The sequence below is a fragment of the Coccomyxa subellipsoidea genome, assembly GCF_000258705.1.
Source record: "Coccomyxa subellipsoidea C-169, whole genome shotgun sequence".
Taxonomy (NCBI): Eukaryota; Viridiplantae; Chlorophyta; class Trebouxiophyceae; family Coccomyxaceae; genus Coccomyxa; species Coccomyxa subellipsoidea.
The window spans coordinates 468,642-489,660 of record NW_005178031.1 but is presented as its reverse complement, the minus strand read 5'-3'; the positions used below and the strand labels follow the sequence as shown (position 1 = coordinate 489,660).

The following is a 21,019-nucleotide window of genomic DNA, read 5'->3' as shown; positions in this document are numbered from 1 at the left end:
GTGCAGAGCATTGGTGCGACGCTCGCCACATTTGTGCACAATCTCTTTAACGGATTTCAAGGTACCAGTGTTGCTTGTGATGTGAATTGAATCTGCGTTTGCATGTGTTTAATGCGTTTGCTAAGTTAGCAAACCTGCAAGATTGCAGTGTGCTTCCAGTTGGCCAATTTCTCCTAAAACGAGGGCTTAGGAAACCCTGGAGCAGATTCAATAGGGCAGGCTGAATCAAGCAAATCCTTTACCGCCCTTTGTTACAGGCAGCTGAGACCATCAATGTTGCAAAGGAAATAGCAGCTGCCAAGGTGCAGCCCCTCTCCATGTAGAAACAGACTAGCATGGCAGACTCCCCATCAAATATGTACAGCCAACATCAAATCAAAACCTTTGACTTGCAAGTCCGAGTACAGACTGTGAAGCTACTAGCTCTAGTACAACCATGTGCATTCATGCTACTAGCATGCGTTTAAATCGATTGAGTGCTGACATCAGCAGCTGAAATTCAACCCTGTGCACTTTGCTGGTAGGACGCGGCTTCCCCGGTTGGCCGTTGCAAGTTGTTGTTACCTGTCACAGACCACTAGACTTCAGCCACGATTACATATTCCAAAGAGAGGCTTCATCCGTCTGGGACTTTTCATGACCATCTGTCTAGATTGAGCATGTCGGACATTCTGCCCTTCCAGCAAGCTCTCTTGCAAGAGGTTAGCCCCAACATCCTCTCAGAGATCGCTGAGAAAACTTATTCTGCCAAAAAGCAGCATTCCTCACTGCAACAAAGCAAGGGCCTTTAGCTCTCCTTAATACTCAATAGAGAGCATAACGGAAATCAGCAAAAGGTAAAAGCTGGAAGCGCAGTTTGGCTGAAAGAAATGAGTGCCCACCTGCAGGCATGCCAGTGGTGGCAGTTGTGGCGCCCCAATTCTGATGGGCTGAGCTGTAGGGAACAGCGTTTGCAAAAGCTGTGGTGCTCTGTGTCTCCAGCTGATTCGCTGGCGCTGCATAGCTGCTCCCCTGCTGAATGGTCGGACCTGAAATACATCCTTTCTTACTTTAATAAAGTTCAAAGTGCATCAAAACTCTGCTTGCATACACACGTGAAAGTGAGCAGTTTCTGCTTTGTCGATTCAGAGAATGCTTGGCCCCAGGATCCACATTCAAATGCAAAGACATGCTCAGGTCTCAATCTAATGCCAAGCTGGAAATGCAATGAGGGGCACACCTGACTGGTTGTTGTTGTTCCCAGGCGAGGAAGCACTGTAGGACTGGCCAGTGTTGTAGGCAGTCACTGTGTTCGGAGTGCCGGCATTGTTCGCTGGCGAGTACCCGTTGTTATTTGACCCGTATCCATTCCCGCTGCTCCCGTAGCCGGCGTTGCTATTTGCTCCGTAGCCGTTCCCCGGGCTCTGGTTGTTGCTGTTAGACCCGTAGCCGTAGCTGGGGCTCTGGTTGCTGTTGGATCCGTAGCCGTAACTGGGGCTCTGCTGGGGGGTGATCACCCCCCCGTAAGACCCGCCGTATCCGGAATTCGAATTCGAATCTGAATTCGTGCTGGCCGGCGGGGAGGGAACGCTCTGGGACGCCGAGGTCCCCCCATTGGGCACCAGCAGTCCCAGCTGCTGCGCCACCGCCGCTGCACCCCCCTGAAGAGACAATGCGCCAAACTTAGCAAGCTTTTTTGTTTCACGAATTATCAACAAGAAAGTGATATACCAGCAAGAGAGCGACTTAGTGTGCCAGATAGTGAGCAGCGGGTATCAGTATCTCCGTGCTTGGGCCAATTGCTCAGGGCCACGATTATTATTTTTAAAAACTATTTCATGAGTTTCCTGTGCACATCTTCTGCGGGTCGCATGAAGCACAAAGAAGCCATCAAAATTTTCTGCAACAGGGAGACAGATCAAGGTTTTTTTAGAGTGAAGAGAGCGCGAAGCAGCACACCTGGCTTGCAAGGCTGGGCACCTTCCCGTCAGGCCCGATGACAAAATTTGAGGCCGAGTTGTCCAGGTGGATGTCGTTCGTGGACAGCTGGTTGCCGCCCTCTGCGCTGTATGTGTTTGCCTCAGACACACTCACTTTACCGCCGCCACCGCCGCCGCCGCTGTTGCTTCCATAGCTGCTCCCACCGCCATAGCCATAGCCGTTGCCGACCGACTGCAGGTGACAATACATTGCTGTCAATTTCAAATATGAATTGAAGAGTAAACAGGGGAAATAGGCAGGTGATGGGAAGATGAGGTTGGCATTGGTTGGATGCTGTATTGGCGGAAGGCGAGTCCACAAGGAGAGAAGGGTAGTTCAGGGGTGGATAAGTAGAGGATGGCATCTGCCCTTTGAGGATGAAAGGGATCTTTTCGGGCCGCTCACCTGGAAGCTTGGCTCTGAAAGGGCAGTTTTGGTGCCCTGGGAGGTGACAGGCTGTGGGGCTATTGTGCCTGAAGCAGCCTGGCCCTGCACACAATGCAGCTAATCTTCAGCTCTTGTGGTTGTGAACGTCTATAGCTAGACAACTGATGATCAATAGCAAGCAACCCAGAAGAAGAATAGACCACGGTGCAGTCTTCCTGTCACTAGAATCGTATGAGAAAGGGCATGAGCTAGGCACTCTGCATGTAAGGGAAATAGTGTTGAAGACAGAAGAGAAAAATGAATCCAATCAGAAAATTTACTTTACATGCTGCAGAAATATACAGGCTGTTGCAATTGACACATGCCAGCAGCGCCCTTACACAGAACTACAAAGGAGGGCATGCATTTGCAAGAGGAAACCCACACCAGAAGCATCCCTACAAGATAACAAAAACGCACACGCCTTCTCAGCATGCTATATATATACAAAAAACACACGGCTGCATCATTTCACCTGCACACTGCTTGCCTGGGGCGCCGAAGATGGGGAGAGGGCATTCTGGACCGCGCTGGCCAGACTCGAAACAGTGGAAACAATTGACTGTAGCGTTGGGCCTGTCTGCTGCGCTGCCTGCAAGCATGTCAGAAAAGCTTGTTCAGATACAAGCACATCAGGATGGAGAACACATAAGTTAGGAGGCAAGCTACGCCTATTTCAAGCCCGACACTGTCCGCAGCTGTGCAAGCACAGAGAGATGCCATTTGATAGGCCTAGAATGCGCATCTAGTTATCTGCATGTAGAATTTTATCTGCAATCAGACCAAAGCCCGATGTAGAGGTTTTTTTCTTGATCAATATATTGCACTGTCTTGCCCGAGAACGCTGTGCACAATGGCATCAAAGGAACCCTCTGCTTGTTGGTCAAAAATGCAGAGGGTGACTACATGCAGCGCCAAACCTTCGCATGCAGCTGGACGGGTATTGTAAAGATAGGCTCACCTGATCCAGCAGCCTCCTGCCAAGCGCCGAGGTGGACGCTGATGTGTAGTCAGCGGGAAGCTGCGCCGCAGACGTGGGCAACTGCTTGGAAGCTGCTGCGTACGCAGGCACCTGCACGGCAGCTGCCAGAGGCGTGGCGCTGTCCTGTGACGCACCTGCTGTGTCCGTTGTGGTTGCCAGCCCATTCAAAGCGCTCGCTGTGATTGTGCCTGCACCAATTTGAAGCACCCCTCAAACTGCAATAATCGCCACATAGATTAAAATTGTTGCTTTCGCTGATCCAGCTGCAATGGATGGCACTGCACAATCAAAGATCCCTGAAGCAGCAGAAATTGGTCAGACAAGATTCACTGTGTGTTTGTGCTGTTCAAGCTTTTGGGCAACTTTTTGGCAACTTGCTGCAGCACAAGACACCGCTGCAGCTATTGTAAAATAGCACAAAGATAAATAGAATCGAACAGAAGAGTTTGCAGAGATTGGAGGGTGATGAAAGAGCTTTGGAACGCACCTGATGCGTCAGTGTTGACAGAAGTCTGAGGCAGTTCCGTAGGTGCAGTGTTTGTGGCAGAGCCGTAAGGCACAACCGCTGCTATGGGGTTGTAACCTGCAGTCAGCACGCCACGTCAGCCTTTGTGACAATTATTCATGGCCGTTCTGTATTTCCTCATGCCTCAGGATTGCACGCCAAAGTATGGGAATGACTGCTGTCAAAAGTACTTTGACATGCCATAGGCGTCAAGGCAATGCCCTAAGCCTTGACCCATGACGTTCGCTGCATGCACAATTTGGACCACTGCAGATCGCAAGACAATTTATTGATGACTCGTGCTTCACCTCGCGCTCGCATTGCCTTGCATGCGCACACATTGTTGGTCTCGAAATGAACCAGACGGAGCTGTGGTCTAGCTCCAGAACCACCTGGCTGGCTCTCTAATCTTACAGCAGGACCTAATCTAATTATCGGGACTAGGTATCTGGGTAATCCGAAATTTAAAAAGAATTATCAGTTAAGACTGGAGCTCACCGTACTGGGAGTGCGGAGTGGCGAAGCCTTGAGTGTTGGAATCGACGCCCAGAGTGCGCACAACATGCTTGGCAACTTCTATGACGGCGTTCTCTCCGGCGCTGCGCGCATTAGTCGACAGCGAGCTCAGCGTGTTAGTCATCGACGTGCCCAGATTAGGCAGCAGGCCCTCTCCGTCAGACTGCAGCGCCCTCGCTGCCGCCTGCATGGTCAGAAATCTGAATTGAAACTCAACCTTGCGCATAATTTATAATAACTCTCCAGAAATTTGAGGAGCGTTAAGTCCACTGAAGACTTGCAGCAGCGTGTTAGTCTGCCGGCCTCACTTCCACTGTCCACAAACCCGCTTCGCTTCAGAATTCATGCCGCAATCTAGGCGGGGCAGTAATTGAAAATACACATTTGATCCAAACGTACAGAGCACAAAGCAGCTGTGCAGCAGCTGCAGAAATGAGATTGTTGCGGGCTTCAGAGGTCGCTTGAAGGTATTTACAAAGCAAATCATGCAGGGCCTTCACAGCCTCCTGCTATCTGAATTCCTGACGCACTGCAGAAATCTCAAAGCAATATACTGAAAACCAAAGATTATTTCCCCACTTCTAACCTTGATTTGATCTGTAATAGCCCCATGTTGCATCAAGTGAGTGTATTTTAAATCCCCCATCTTGCCCTCAGAGAAGCTCTCAGTAAGCTGAATGCTGATGTTCCTGCAGATGGTTGTCATCCCTGATAAGGAAAGGGCCCACTAAAGTCCAACCAAACTCAACGAAATATACAGGCCTGCTGACAGCAATAAACAGAACTCCGCAGCAGGCACTTTAGCACTGTCGAGCCAAACTGCAGCACCAAGCAGTGCGCATGGAAAGTGTTGCAAAACATAAATACAGCGCTCCATAATTGCCACAGAATCAATCCCCTCCAAAGGAGCAATCACGGGGGCAGCACAGCCATGAGGCCAGCATGTCTGAAAAGGTTTTTGCACACATATGTCGAGCATCCTAGCATTTCCATTCCATTCCGGTGTGGGAATTTTCCCTGGACTACGCCCGCAAAGTCATCACCCCACCCATAGCGGAATTCTATGGTGTTTGCATTCACAATTCTGTTTTTCCCCCTGATGATCTTGTAGAACGTCATGAGGATGCTCAGAGCTAGTGCAGGGAGCGGGCCGGCACCTGCCCAGATCCAACCCTTCAAAACCCCTCACCACAGCATTTCAAAGCCCTAGAAGCACCTTCAACACCCCTGAACCCTATTTGTCATGTGTTCATGGCATCTGCAGGGACCGTGCCGGCACCTGCCCGGTCCCGGGACGGAAGTCCAAAGCCCTAGATTCAACACTCCTAGACCGTATTCATCATCAGTCATGTATTCAGGTCATGTGCAGGGGGAGCGGGCCGGCACCTGCCCGTTGCCGGCGGCCGCAAGGCGGCGGCCGCCGGCCCCGGACAGGAGCCCGGCGACCGCCCCTTGCACGCTCGCGGCCGCGTCGCGCGCCGTCTGGGTCGCGTCAAACTGCTTCACCACCGCAGAATCCTTTTGCGCCGCGGCCGCCGCCGCCGCCGCGTTGCCGGGGGCCGCCAAGACCGCCTCCCAGTCTGCGCGCATGACACCATGTGCATTTAGATGGTGTTTGTAAAACCATATGAGCATTGTGATCGAGTCAAAATGTCAAAGGTCGAGGTGAGGAGCCCATTGTTCGGTGACAATAGACTTTTTGAAACTGGGAGCGTGCCTCCTCTTATGCAGTCCCGGGAATGACATAAATCGCCGCCAATATTATATGCCAAGCACACCCGCGTGTCTACCCAACCAGAGAATCCCAAACTTCAACCAGCGAGTCACCAACACTGAGATAATCTCCAACACCGAGCCTTTCTTGGCCAAAGCACTGGCAAACAGCCTATTACTGACAGAGCTCCAAGAGGCTGCGCACCGATGGGACCGGAGGTGGAAGAGGACTGCGTCTGCGCGGTGAAGGGCAGAGCGGTGGCAATGGCATTGTGGCTGACGCTCGCTACCAGCTGCTGCAGAGCTGACAGGGTTGTGCCTCCTGTCACCTGCTCCTGCGCCGGCGCCGGTGCCTGCCCAGCATATGACAGGTGAGCGTGGCATTCGAATTTGAATCTTAAAATTGGAATTTTGAACATTGGCAGAAAAACGATGATGCTGCACGCTACCGGTGGAATCCTGTTCCTGGATTCAGCTGACAGGGGAGCATTGCCCCACCAACATGGCATGCCACGCAATGGAATTCTGCCTGAAGGAAATTTTCAAAAGTGCGTAGTCGGTCCATGCCACACAACAATTCAATCAGGATCTGCTTCAGTGCTGCTGAGCATGTGCATGTGCTCAACCAAAAGCATGCACAACAGCAACCAGTGGTCATGCGCTCATATGCACGGTTTCAAATTCAAATATGTCCTTCAAATTCAATTTCAGATTAGAAAAAGGCGAGGCAAGTAGCGCGTACCAGGGCCGGTGTCTCGGTATCGGATGCGTGCAGCGCCTTGAGTGCAGCCACCTCGGTGTTGGCAGCTTCCAGAACGTGCAGAGCTGCCGCCTGCACGGCAGGGTCCGTCGCCACATTGCTCATGACATCGTTAAAGTTCGCCTGCAGCATGTAGCATCTCGTGAGCAGGGTGTGGCAATTATCCTATAAGTGAGTGGCAGCAGGGTGGAAAAAAGCACGTCGGGCAAGAGATGCTTTTTCATTGCCCTCAAAGCAATCTTGCGCAAGCTTTCACAGATCGATTGGCTTGTGCATCCCAACATTTCAGACAGTATACTGCGCCATTTCAAATTTTGTTTCGACCTAATTACACTCTTTGCTCTTCCAAGCGCAGGAAGAGCTGGCGAGCCGATCCTTTCCTAAGCTATCAGCATGAGCGCATGATAAGCTAATGTTGCATGCATGGGGAAATCAATGCTTGCCTGCGCGAGACGGCGGCCCGAGAAGAGGCTGCCGATGCTGGTGCCTAAGCTCATGAGCGCTGTTTCGCTGATGACGGTCTGCGCCAAACTGCGCGCGGCCGTCACGGTTGCCGGGTCGGCCACCGCCGCCGCCACCGTCTCCTCGGCAGCACCGCTCAGGCCCTGCAAGATGTGAACATGAAATTTCAAGAATGGCCTGCGGCTAAGTGATGACACCTTTCCCTAGATTCTTCGGGTGACTCTATAGACATTTAAGCTCACTGACCACAACATCAGCTCGTGGCAGCCGGCACCTGGCGGTCAGAAAATAGTTTGAAAGTTATTCGTATCTAATCATTAGTAATTCACTGCAGCACCCAACCGCCCATGCGCAATCAGTTATCAGGGTATACTACAACAGGGTTGCAGTATACCCTCTCTTTGTCTGCTGCTTCACTAGGAAAGTCTCGGAATGACAATGGGAGCACCAGCGTTCCAGGAGGTTTGCCTGGTGGAAAACTATCTCTGCAGAGATAACTTACACTGTTATTGCAGGGTGCTAGGGTTCAGGGTCACAGGATTTTTCATGTAATAGTAGCGCACCAGTGCGACGGCGTTCCATGAGTTGCCAGCGGCTGCCGCGGCGGCTTGTAGCACGGGCACGACGGCCGATTGCACGGCGCTGTCCTGAACGAGCGCTGCAAAATTCAGATTGGACGCTGCTGTAGACAGGGACGCAGGCAGCGAGGAGCCGAAGGCCGTGATGGCGGCTGCGCGCACGGCGCCCGCCAGCTGCGTGGCAGCTGCCACGGAGGCCTTGTCGGCCACCGCCAGATCGATCACCTTCACGGCGGCTGCCGCGTCCTGTTTCACAACAGCACGCACCCCTTGAGAACCCTGCTGCATTGATGGTCAACGCTACTGAAGTGCAAAGGGCGTTTTGCAAGCACAGTCACAGGCAGATTGCTCCTGTTGTGAAGCTAGGGCATGTTAATGGCGTGCGCAATAAAGCATTATGATTCCAGACTAACACCGCAAACACTTTTGCCCAACATTGCAGTGGTAGGCAGCAGATGATCCAGACTCCTTTGCCATTCTTGCAAAAGAAGCCGCTGCACGTCTGCACGATATATGGCCGGCAATAGATCAACTTGAAATTGAGGAATGATATGGGAAGCTTGAGAGATCCTGGGAGCTGACCTTGGGAGCAGAGGTCCAGAAGGCGCCTGAAGCAGCGGAAGCAGCCTTCACAAGGCTCACAGCTGCGCTCTGCACGCTAGTGTCCTGGGCAACTGTTGCCGCTACGGTGTCCAGGGTGGTTGACTGCGCAGCAGGCACATTGCGGGTCAGCAGATGATACGTGATAAATACCAGCTCGTACCGATGTTCAGGCATGCCAAGACTGCAACGTCCCCAGACGATCCCTTTTTTCAATTTTCTTTTTCAATTAAAGCGGCAAATCATGCTCGCAAGCATACCGCAAGCCACAAGGATGTATGGGACTGTCCGCCACCCCTGTTCACTTCACACCGACAAGCCTTGGTGTCTTGTCTTTGCTGCTTTCCAAACGGGGGTGCTACTGTTGCTTGTTTGGCTGCATCATCTTTGAATGGAAAAGGAAGGTGAGGGCGCATGTCAATTTGCCATAGGTTTGTCAGGCGGCCAGCTCTCACACGAAGTTGTGCTTGCAGTCCCGGATCGGCCAGACATGTGACTGTCAACTTCGAGTTCAAATTCGAATTTCTTCTGAGTTCAAGGGCGCACGTCCAGCTGCAGCAGGCGGCGTCCGTTGAGCAGGTTGATAGCGACGCCTGTGAGGCCCCCAAGGCTTTGCTCTGCGCTTGCGCCGCGGCCCGCGTTGAAGTTGGATCCGTCCGAGCCGCTGGCCGGCACGGCCTGACCGGCTGACGCCATCGGCTGCGCGTTGTAGCCACTGGCGGCCGCTGCACCAAACATGCATGTGATTTTTAGCACGGATATCTCTTGCATGAATTACTAGAGTTTGAACCAGTGAGCAGGCTGCGTCTGCTCTGAAAAGGAGGTGTACGCTGCGCTCACAGTTACTGTGGTGTTCAGGTATTGATTGCACATGTACTGAACTTATGGTATCTTCAAGGAAACGTGCAGCACCACCCTGAGATAGTTTAGGTTCTTAAATGTGCACAGGCTAATGTTAACATTTCAGAATTGATTGTTCGCAACAAAGGATTTCATGCTTTTGCCAAGGGCTGATTGGACCAGGCAGCTACCTGTGTCGGAGGCAGATGGTGTCAGGCTACCGGCGCTGCTTCCATAGCCACCAGCACTGCCGCCGTTGTAAGCGTTGTCGGCTGAGGCAAAGGGCTGCGCTCCGTTCAGGGATGCACCGGACGCCGGCTGCGACGGCTGCGCGGCGGCGGCCGAGGATGGGTAATCGGCGCCAAAGCTTCCGTCTGCGGCGTTGCCAGAAGTGGCGCCATAGTTTGAAGCGGCGGCCATCGGCTGAGAGGAGCGCAGCGCTGTGGGGCCGGTGGCTTCTGTGATTGTGTTGGCCAGATGCTGCAGGGCGGCCAGGGGCGTTGTCTGCGCCTGTCCAAACAACCATGCGTGCAGGTTAGCATCTTCATCTCAAAATAATGGCAGGGGAAAGTGCTTGTATTGACTCTATATGCGATCGCCAAACCCGAAGGAAGGGCTGCCTCCCCTCGCTAAAAACATAATGTTCTACTGGAACATAATGTGTCACCCAATAAATCAACAGCCAACAATGGTGTCTCAAAGTGCAGGAGACAGATTCAGATTGGTGTACTCCCAGGATATGATTGGCTAAGTGTGGGGAGGCTGCACAGAGGTCAAGTTTTTGGCGCAACGGGCATTTTGACAGGGATGTTTGCTGTGGATGTAATTACCTGGTTGATGTCAAGTGGGGCGGCCTCCTGGACTGGCTGGGGCGGGGAAATCTGCACAGCACAGCCCACAATCATGAGATCACTATTATGATTTTAACGTCTTGTGCTCCCTCTCCTCAAGAAAATTATTGACCATGCATGATCCCTGTTCCTGCCTGAAGGACTCCAGGGCAGGTCTCTCACTGCTTCACACTCAAAGCAAAGCAGTTACTGACACATCAAAATTTTCTAAATAGAGATGAAAGAGGAATATGCACCACGCATGACGCTTGCTCTCTACAGGACTTCAGGGCAGGTCTTGCAAATCTCCAACCCTTTGGACTTCAAAAAATGAACTTAATAGTGTCTTTCCACAAGGAGAAACTAAGTCTGTTAGTAGCAATAAATATTAATGAATTACCGAATAATTGTTGGGAGAAAAGGAGGGAACGCACCATGCCGGCTGCGTCCTGAAGCTTGCGGCCGGCAAGTGCGCCCGCGCCGCCACCCGAGAGCACGTTGGGCATTTGGGGCACATTAAAGCTCACAATCTCCCGGTTGGCAGGCAGCGCCGGCTACAGAGCACACCCCACACTTGTCAGCAATGCACCTTGCTTGCATGCAAAAAAGTCAGGAAAAGTTGGGTGGGATTCCTGTCCCTCTGTCTGGCTTCTGCGGTGCTTCTTTTGTTACCTTTGTGCATCCATCCTGAGAGACAAATTTTATAAATCAACATCAGCAATCATGCAGGTGTCAGGTCAGAGGTCCAATTAGACAGACTTCCGCTATAATCAATGCCACTCGTGCCGTTCCAATCTCTTTAGCCATGACAGAACATTCTCTTTGTGCAATGGCTTTGACAGAGCTATGGTGTCATTTCCAGGGCATAGACCTGATCACAGCTACAGCGTTCACACCCCACCTGGGTGAATTGGTTGGCGGCAGGGATTTCACTGGAGGCCGCAGCGCCGGTCTGCTGCTGTAGGGATGACCCGGCTTGCTTGCCGAAGCTGCTCGTGACCTCCTGCACGATGTTGCCGATAGAGTTTTCCATGGCTGTGTTGTAAGGGGTCAGCGGGGATGCCTGAGAGGCAGTCTGGTATGTCTTGCCGGAAACCACCCCGGACTGATCGGCTGCCGCGGCGGCAGAGGGCGTTCCCGTCTGCAGGCTGCTGGTCTGCGTGCGGCCGACAAGCGGCTGCGCAGAGATACCTGCACGCATTTTCGAAATCGAACTTTCAAATTTGAAAATTTAAATATCCGATTTTTTCAAATCTTGAAACTGCTTGTGCAGCAATTGGTGGCGACAGCTTGCGAGCTGGTCAGCAAAGGACACACAAATTCACAGATGTGACCACTCAGAGAACAATACAAACTAGTTTTATAGGACGTCATGGTGACTCACCGGCTGTCTGGCTGGACGCGGCCTGGCCGCCCTGCTGCGCCCCGTTGGCGAAGCCGGCCAGAAACTGCTGGGCAGCTGCCGCCAGGTCAGTGCTCTGCGCGGCAACACTCAATTATTATTATTATTATTATAATTATTATTATTATTATTATTATTATTATTATTATTATTATTATTATTATTAGCTTTTCTTGCCAGAGGATGATTGAGTGTCTTGCTTGGATCTGGCAAGTCCAACCAGGGGTAGGATTTGGCAGCCTTCACAGTTTTCACCCAGCGGATAATGGAGTACTTGCTTTGAATGACACGTCCACAAGCAAAGGAGTGACAGGGGAGTGGCTGCACCTGAGAGAGTCGGCGGCCTGAGGCGTTGACTCCTGCAGCGGGTGCAGTGGCAGCCGCCTTGCTGTTCTGCAGCGCTGATCGGCTCGTGTTGTCCACGTCAATGCTGCCCACCTGCGCCGCATTCAATCATTCAATCATTCGTTCATTCATTCATTCATTCATTCATTCATTCATTCATTCATTCATTCATTCATTCATTCATTCATTCATTCATTCATTCATTCATTGTGTTCACATGTGTCAGGGTCTGCCCTGCAGGATTGACTGCAAATCTCTCACTGTTGAACCAATATCTCAACTTGCCTGCATGCATGCATGCATATCATGATGTGCTACATGGACGTATGTGAGCCTGTGCATGCTTCCACATTTGAACCAATGCCACTCTGGCTTGCTTCGAGCAATATTTTTTCCGGTCCACCGCCAAAGAAAACAGCAGTGTGTGCGCTCAATGAAGCGTAGCAACCAAGCTTGGAGGCTGCACTCTTTCAGATTGCAGCCTCGTAGCTTGTCCCTGCAAAAATTGGAAAAGCTCAACTTAACATTTGAGTTGTGCATGTGTGTACATCGGATCCACACCTGGGAACTGCTGCGAGCAGCGGTCTTGGTGCTCTGCTCTGTGCCCACCCGTCCAGTGGTGGAGGAAGCAGCCGTGGGAGGCACTGATCCCTGGGAAGTTTTCTGCACAACACCATTTTCTTGATACCAAATTCATCGTCAAAAGAAGGTCTGAAGGAACTTCTGAGCAAGCCCGAGGCATCCCAAAACTTATCAGGCATCTTCCTGGATGCCTCAATTGAGAAGGATAAGTAGCATAGTCCTACAAAGTAGGACTCTGCATTTACAGCTGTCCGCTTGCGTCAGAGCAGAGTTTGGCCCAACAAAGGTGGCGCTTGCAATGGACAGGTCAAGTATTCCTAACGCATCCAGGCGTCATAAGTATTGGAAGGCATTTTTTTGCACAAGTTTTGAGGTGCGAAAGTCTCAGCGTACCTGCACAACCTGGCCGTCTCCAGTGTAGAAGGTGCCATCCGCTGCATATGCATCAGCTGCCATCTGAAAACCCACAACACGTTGCTTATAATCCCAACTTTGCATTCCCAGCGACCACACATCAAACTCAAGTGTCATGAATGTGCCATACGCGCTTCTCTCACAAATGCTCTTGGCCTTGCTGCTCGCATTTTACACTGCATTGCATCAGAAGAAACTTCGCCAAAGGCTGCCACTAGCCTGCTTGCGCCCTGCAGCAAGCATTTGCTTCCACTGTTGCAAGCAAGCAAGCAATTGGGGTGGAAAGATGCATTTTGAAACAACCAGCGCACCAGGTTTGTCTGAGGCTGCTGAATGGCTCCCATCATGCCAGAGGTGCCTGCTGCTGGGATCTGCGCAGCGGAGCCGGCAGCCGTCACGCTGGCAGCGGCTTGCGGCTGCGCGGCAGCAGTGACGGTCTGCACCCGTCACTTTTATTTAGATTAGCTTATCTGCTCGGCTAATCGATCATAATCTTTCTTCATGAGATGCAGCATCCTGTCAGTGCTCACGTTTTGCAAATCCCACAATCCCCATGATGCGCATGCTTTGCATTGTTATTGAGTCTTTCTCTCCGGAGGGCCGAAGCTTTGATCAGAGCAGTCCTTCCAGGAACAAACATGCGGCAATTCCAGGCTTTACACGAGGGGAAACGACTCGCTCACCTGGGGGTTAGTGTTTGAGATTGTGGTGAAGGCACCCACAGTTGAGTCAGTGGGTGTTAGCGGCTGCGTGGCAGCTGCCGCGTTGCTTGCTCCGCTGCTGGATGTCACTTGGCCCACCGCGTCGGCACCGGCTGCGCCAAATTCGAAACCAAATTTAAAATGTCAAAATCTACAAGTTTGCGGAGGGTTTCATGGAAATTCAGCCTAGGCCAATGTGTCAGGGCAAACACACTTTGTGCTGGTTGTAGCGTGAATACAGGACATTGCCAGTCATTCCTGGAGAGTCTGCTGGTATTGCAACGGCCTTGCAACTGTCCCTGGCTGCACTGAACCAATACACTGCCACGGTAGGCAGGACAGTCTAAGAGTGAAGTGTAAAGGAGCATGCAAAGACTCACTCTCAGCGCTCTCTGCGTGCTTCTTTCTGTGCTTCTCGGCAGCACGAGTCGCCTGAGCAGTAACTCTCTCCTGCGCACATGCAAATATCACTTTTAAATGTTGCACATCTGCATCCTACTTTAGGTTTTGGGCCTGGCTTGATGGCTAAAAAGTCAGGCCCACAATTACACCCCACATATTGATCATGTCAGCTACACCCTCTACTCCGGTACAGTCCCTTCAGATTTTTCTTGAGGGCCAAACACCTCACAAAAACATCCCAATCTTCAGGACAATACAATTCGTTGCTGTTGATTTTCACTCATTGGCTGCCAAGGAGGATAGTTGGTGCAGGAAAATGTGAAACAAAGGGGAATCAGGAGTATGATTAGAACCAACCTTTGGCTGAGCCGGGGTGGTGTTCGCTGCCTCCTGAGCGGCGGCTGTTGCGGCGGCGCGCGAAGTGGCAACATCAGCGTTGTTGCCTGCCATGTTGTAGCCGCCGGGCAGGCCGGTTCGCGGCGCAGCGGGGGCCGGGGCAGATGCTGCAGGGGTCTGCGATATAAACCCCACAATATTAACATAATGTTATTCCGACGCCCTGATGAAGCCTGGACATGACCCTCTGCAAAGAGACAAAATGTCAGGCATGCTGAAGGCAAGGTTGGCCTCGCCATCATGGGGGCATGCGCTCTGATGAGAGGAACTGTGCAATACCAGCACATATTATGCACTAATTATGGATGCGAAAAACACCCCGACTGACATTGACAACACGATTTCTACTTGGGAATTGAGGGCGTCCTTAGTTGCCTGCAAAAGTTGCCCAAGAGGATGACATGTGTGTGGGCATCCCTGGATGTCCCTTGAGGCCCTATTTAAGCCTGACGGCTGGCAAGGGCGGTACAAACATTTGATGTAAAAACTGAACACCCTGCGAACGCTTGAGTTTGGGGAGTCCATCAAGGAGTATGATTTTGGCAGGCTCTCCGCCAGGCACACTTTGCCTCTGGCAGGAACACCATGTTGTTCTAACAATGCATCCCCGGTGTGCGCACCTTCTCGATGCGGCCGGGGAATGCGCCGCCGGTGCCGCCGGGCGTGTTGGTGCCCGGGGCGGCGCCGGTGCCAGGGAACGCAGCGCGAGACGCGGGCGTCGCCGGTGCCGCCGGGGCGGCCTCCGGCGCCGGCGCGGGCGCTCCTGCGCGGCGCAAATCAAGGCATCTTTAGTCATTTGTGACATGCATGCCGCATGCCTGGCTCGCTGCTGCATGTGGGGTTCCTTGAACAGTGTTCCGCGCATCGAGGTTCCCCCAAAAGCACACGTTCTGAGGTTGCACATCATGCACCCTAATCCCTAAACTCTACACATGGGGGCCAGATGCCCTCAATGCCACAAAACCCAAGACTAAGGGGTAGTATTCAGCTTCTGTTGGGGAGTCGCACAGCTGAGCCATGATGTAGCTGCTGTGCCCATTCATTATGCAGTGACACGGGAGGGTGTAAGGTGCCACGCGCAAATGCTGCAGCAGGCAAGTTGGGATTGGGATCGATCAATACCTGGTTTGGGATCCCTCAGTTGTGAGACCCTGGTGGGTGTGGCCATGGCCTTAGCAGCCTTTACAGTGCCACTCTGCTGCTGTAAGGCCGCTGCCTGCTGCATAAGGGCTGTGTTGATCTGTGGCGCCAGTTCAACTTTCTGGGCTGAGCACAGGCCGCCGCAAAGGAGCAGCAGGGCTGCCACCAGTGGGAGGACCTGGGTCCTTGCCATCTGCGCTGACTTGATTGGAGTCTCTCACCAGCTGCCCTGTCCTTGATCCCGCTTATTTACCGGTCTATTCCTGCAAAAAATCATGGAAGATGGTGAGGCATGCAACCCAGACGTAAATCTGCCCCGTCCTGTCTAGCACCCCAGGTAACTGTGGCAGATCCTCTTCTTCCCCTGCTGTGAACTGCTTCCGCCGGGGCTGCAGGTCGCCGCTATCTCCGTGGTATGATGTCTGGAAGTAAGATCGTGTGTAATCGCCTTGACATCGCTTAAGTAAAGCCTGCCCGAGGCTCCGGCTGAGTGGACGCCCTCGCCTTCGCGATCAAAACATATAGTACGATGCCGGAGGGCGGTTCACTATGCCGAACCGCACTTGGACGCCATCAGCGTGCATTCAAATCGAAATATCTTTGATATGTAGTTGAAGCATCTGTGACATATCGCTTGAGCGCAATACTCTTGCTCTCCGATCTGCCAGATCTAGCCGACGGAGACAGACCCGGAAAGGACTAAAAGCCATTGAAACACCTTGTGCGACCTTCTATACGCACTCTAGCACTGAATCTCCTTGCATCAACATAAAATCGGTCTGAAATTTCCCCGTCAATGTGGTTCCCTGTCTGCTCCGAAGGAAATCTTGCGGATCGGGGAGGCGCTCACCAGCACTCCTGGCCAGTGACGGTCTGTCCAATTGACGATACGTCTTCTTCTTTATCTTTCGTTTCAATCTACTTGTAGATGAAGAAACCTCTGGTAAAGTTCGGAAAGAAACATCGATGACAAAAGCCCACCGCGTCTTTCCAGAAGGAACGCCAGCCGAGACTGCAGGTTTGAAGGGAACATTTTTTTGAATCATGCATGTCAATAATAGTAAAAATAATAATATTCTGTAGGAGAGTGGCGAACCCAGAGCCCAGAGGGCCATAGGGCATACACAGGTCCGTCTGCAGCCGGAACCCGGGGCCGATATGCGCAGGCTTGCAGCCTTGTCAACTCGCAAGCTGTCAAGCTTGCGAGTTGAAGTCAATTGTTACTTTACATGCGCACAAACCATCTTCGACCTGGACATATACACCTAATATGGTGCAGACGGCTCAGACTCACTTGGTATGTGCTAAAGAAGAATCTTGAAAACACAACAGCAGTTCTGGAAACGGCAGTTCAAGATCTTGAACTGACAATCCACCGCAAATGTTAAGCAAACCAAAACCTTGCATGATTCATCCCTTGAGATAGACGCAACATCAAGACAGCTGTGCAGCCACTTTCAGCAAGCACGTGAGGTCACCGCCCTCAATCTCATTACTCCCTGGATCCATCACCATTGCGAGCATTTGAAACCAAAGGTACAGCAACATTGTTCCATCAGTCAATCTTCAAGTTGACGCGCTCTAAGCATTATGAGCTTCATGAAGGAAGCTGCCGCAAAGGGAAAGAAGAAATGGTCTCAATCCCCTAGATAATGAGCCTGACATGCTGAACGGCACCACTGGGAGAATATTAGAAGAGCAACCAGTAAAGACTTTGCAACTGGATCATTCTTCACAGCACTTCAAACCCACCCTGCCAATGTTACACCTGCACGATACCCCCATGTACCCAGCAAACTTCTCCAACCAATATTGTACACTGCCAAAACATGGCATGTCAATTTCCGCTGCTGCCAAACACTTGCGGAGCAACTGAGTGCTGCGCTGAAAGAAAAGGTTGCGTACCCAAATGGGCGTTTAGAATCGCAAAGTCCTCGTTTGAAGCTCCTAGTGTTCTAAGAAATTCCAAGGCCTGGCTGTCCTCCCACTTGAATAAAACTCCATGGAAGGAAATTGGCTGCGCAAGGAATTGCCAATCACTGTTTTCCTCAGCTGGCCAGGCCGCCAGGAGCACACACCTGCAGGCATGTGCCGGCTACCCTCCAGATCGTCCCTTCCAGCAAGCTGAAGGGTGGAAAACCTTATGCTTGCCCCAATCTGCATGGGCTGTCAGTGCCCCATGCATGAAAGGACAACAAGCCTCACAGGTGCTGAAGCAACGCTGCCCTGCCCGGCAGCCTCTCTTTGCTGACTTGCTGCAGGAAGAAAGTCCACCCAGATCTCACTCTGTCCCCAGCTACGCAGAGTGGTAACACCAACAACGCCAACCCATGATTCCAATAAAGACAGGCCTTCCTGCTGCAGCCATGCCGATGTGCCCACATTGCGAACACCACTCTGACAACCCTCGGAGCCAGGCAGCCGCCGGAGCATGTCACTCGTCGCGCATGCGCTGCCGCTTATCTCCGAGCTGCGGCTCGCGTGTGGAGGATGGATACAGCGCAAAGTGCACGTGGCACTGGATCTCCTCCTCTGAGTACTCCTGCCCTGACGGCGCCTTCACCTGCATAACAAGGTGGAACGTGAGAAGAACATCCCCGACATCGAGTGACAATCTAGAGGGTTATTCCATATTGTCTGCATGCGAGAGAGGAAGTGCACAGTACGCCTGGCCGCTGACAGTCTTGCTGGGCATGGACAGGTGGGCATGCATGATGCATCGTGGTAAACACAAGAGCCATACCTGGAATACATCGCAGACAAAGCCGTCTGCTGTGGTTGTCACCGCCGCTGTTGTGATCTGCATCAGGACACAGAAAGTCCTTCAGATACACCTCCCACCCACCCTTATTCTACCACACTCCACTTTGCATGCAATTGCCGACAAGGACGTCATTTATCACTTGACGTTTGCAGAGAAAGCGTGGTGCCTCACCTCCAATGGGAAGGATTTCAGCGCTGAGATCACATCTGCCAACAGCCCCCGCCGGTCCTTGCAGTTCACCTGCGCAGCGCCAATCAGCAGCCCATCAGCACAGGCAGCCAGACTGCTTTGTCTGCCCACAATGCTGTACAAGGCAGGCATGCCAGGCTTGCATAAAAGCTGATTGGCGGAGCATGCGTGGCCGATACTGTACTGCATGAAAATCAAAGCACAGATGAGTCCACAAAGCCAAAGGTTCATGACTATGTTGTTGGGCCCAATGAACACGACAGGGATAATACGAAAGTGAGCTGACCTTCACAAGCAGGCAGCCATTGCTCCGCTCAACGACCACCCCAGAAGACATGGGCGCTCCTTTGGGCACCGATGGAAGGTCCTGCGAGGGTCCTGACGAGGATGCAGTGTCGCTGCAGGGTGCACAGAAACAGGAATCAGCAATTGTGCTCTTCAGACCTCTACGTGCCTTCAACGGACCTCATTAACATTGACCTATTGATGACATGGAGATTCAGGCCACCCATTGCTGAGCTGGCAGCTGGCAAGCACAGCCAGGCCGCAGGGCGCCTCATCATCAGTGGGAAAATGTCAGGCGCGGAAGTATAAGCAAAGGCACTGGTGTGTCGGGACCTTCAGAGTCTTGGCATCCTCCGCATGCTGGGCGCTTATTACAATTAAGACTTGGAATTGTTTGTCAGGCATGTCAGTCATTTACCTGTTGAATGCCGTGCCCTCAGGGAGGGATCGCCGCAGCAGATCCTGCGCCCCATTCTCCTGCGAGTGCTGCGAGTCCTCTTTGCCGCCGCCGCTCTGCGCTCGCGCGAGCGCCTTCTCGGTAGCATGCACCTATGACACCCCCCCAGCTGCCCACATCAGACACCACCAAACATGAGCATCAAGCGGGCATGTCACATGCAAGTAGCTCAGTGCATCAAATCCTGCATGATCTCCCAAGGCACACTGTTGCTCAGGGCAGGACATGTGACTCGCTTAGAAGAGGGAGCAGGAAGGTTGGGAAGTAAGGCAAGGCATCTCAGATGCAGGGGGCTTCTAGTCTGGTGTTGAGCTCTGAAGCACCTTGTCAGCCAGGGACTTGACGAGGAGAATGGTGTCCGAGAGGACAACATGCTTGGGCCGCTTGGTGGGGTCCAGATTGTCCTGGGATGTGTTGGCGGACTCCTTCTGCTGTGGGGGCACCAGATCTCGTAGCTGTGCCAAACACAGAGACCTGTGAGAGAATAGCTGACACCTTCCACCCATGCATGCCTTTCACACGAGCCATGCATGCCACAAATGGATCCAATTCTTATTCCTGGTTGAGAATGCAAGAGAAGCTGTCTTGCTGCTCAAGACACCAGTGCTGAGCTGCATGCACAGAATATGCACAACAGGAATAAGACGTACAACTGCAGAATAAGAATTGCTGTGCAGGTGAGGGCAGCACCTCATCGATGAGGGAGTTGATGCGATCTCGCCTATTCTTCTCCACAGTGCTGTGACTGGTGTGCTGCTTGGTACCTGTGATGGCAGCAGATGACAGTCTTAGAACAATTTGAATTCGATCGATTGATATGCAAGTCAGGGATCGCACAAAAGCAAGGAGCTAAAATGGTGAAGACGTCATGCTTCGACGTCATTCAAGCCAATTATATGCTCTTCGTGAGATTATCTTTGCGACACATGCAACAAAAGCTTCTGTGAAGCAGGTCGTACAGCTTTTCTTGACGAGGAGCAGCAATCCAACTCACCTCTTTTCACTGGAGCACCTGAGCCAGGGTGCAGCTCTGAACTGAATTGCCGCGGCCTTCCAGCAGGCGATGTGAGGCCACCTGATCCCAGCTTCGCGAAGGCTGCACTCAGCGGTTGAGCTTCTGATTTCAAGGGAGCCCCAGCTGCACTTGGCAGGCTATCTGCAGGCCCTAGGCTGCCAGCATGATTGGGCGATGGACTGGCTGACCCCTCCAGTGGACTCCTCAGACCCGCTGGCTCCAATCCACACATAGGCTCCGCCTTAATTCTGGACTGGGGCCCAAGGCTGATGTTGCCCTGATGGAGAGGGTTCAGCTCAGGGTCCAGCTGCATGCCAAGATCGAAGCCCAGGCTGTCTGGTTGCCCCATTGCCTGGCTGGAAAACGGATCGCTCTCGATCTGTGACAGGTATGGCTGCGCCCCGTTGAGACCCTGGTCTAGTCCCAGGCTGGTGAAGGGGTTTCCGCTGAATCCTCCACTCGGGTGTGGCTGGAACTGCAGGGAAACGGAGGCAGGAGGTGCGTTGCCTAGGAACACGTTACTGCTGTGGTTTGCAACAGGCTCGTCCTGCTGCCGCTCCATAAATTGAAGGACGTCGTCAAGCTCACTCTTGCTGAAAACATAGTCGAAGAGGGAGTCATTGGCTAGCGCCTCGGCGACGTTCGGAGGACTGACTTCCATCAGACGAACGTGAGGTTGCCACCAGCTCGCAGGATGCGCTCCAGTCCAATGAATCTCTCCAAGCGGAAGGCTGCCGCGGTCTGCACCTGGCCAAA

The 21,019-nt window shown here is 52.4% G+C and overlaps 2 protein-coding genes across 2 annotated transcripts; both read right to left on the bottom strand.

Moving 5' to 3' along the window:
• Nucleotides 1–499: 499 nt before the first annotated feature.
• Nucleotides 500–15,746, bottom strand: COCSUDRAFT_43135 (hypothetical protein; the record flags this gene model as incomplete). The annotated part of the gene is made up of 30 exons (XM_005645880.1): nt 500–564; nt 882–1,028; nt 1,220–1,640; nt 1,939–2,151; nt 2,365–2,448; nt 2,861–2,977; nt 3,347–3,555; nt 3,855–3,950; nt 4,371–4,572; nt 5,775–5,968; nt 6,307–6,454; nt 6,844–6,984; nt 7,380–7,466; nt 7,887–8,147; nt 8,484–8,606; nt 9,048–9,226; nt 9,533–9,851; nt 10,172–10,222; nt 10,606–10,725; nt 11,073–11,362; nt 11,556–11,649; nt 11,901–12,011; nt 12,480–12,581; nt 12,894–12,956; nt 13,226–13,351; nt 13,598–13,728; nt 13,996–14,065; nt 14,375–14,530; nt 15,034–15,176; nt 15,536–15,746. The coding sequence occupies 30 exons, from the start codon at nt 15,744–15,746 to the stop codon at nt 500–502; spliced, it is 4,674 nt and encodes a 1,557-aa protein (XP_005645937.1).
• Nucleotides 15,747–17,987: 2,241 nt separating this feature from the next.
• Nucleotides 17,988–20,924, bottom strand: COCSUDRAFT_56612 (hypothetical protein; the record flags this gene model as incomplete). Its single annotated transcript, XM_005645879.1, has 8 exons — nt 17,988–18,116; nt 18,297–18,353; nt 18,489–18,557; nt 18,793–18,904; nt 19,210–19,340; nt 19,572–19,703; nt 19,939–20,012; nt 20,261–20,924. 8 exons carry the CDS (start codon nt 20,922–20,924, stop codon nt 17,988–17,990), a joined length of 1,368 nt encoding a protein of 455 aa, XP_005645936.1.
• Nucleotides 20,925–21,019: the final 95 nt, after the last annotated feature.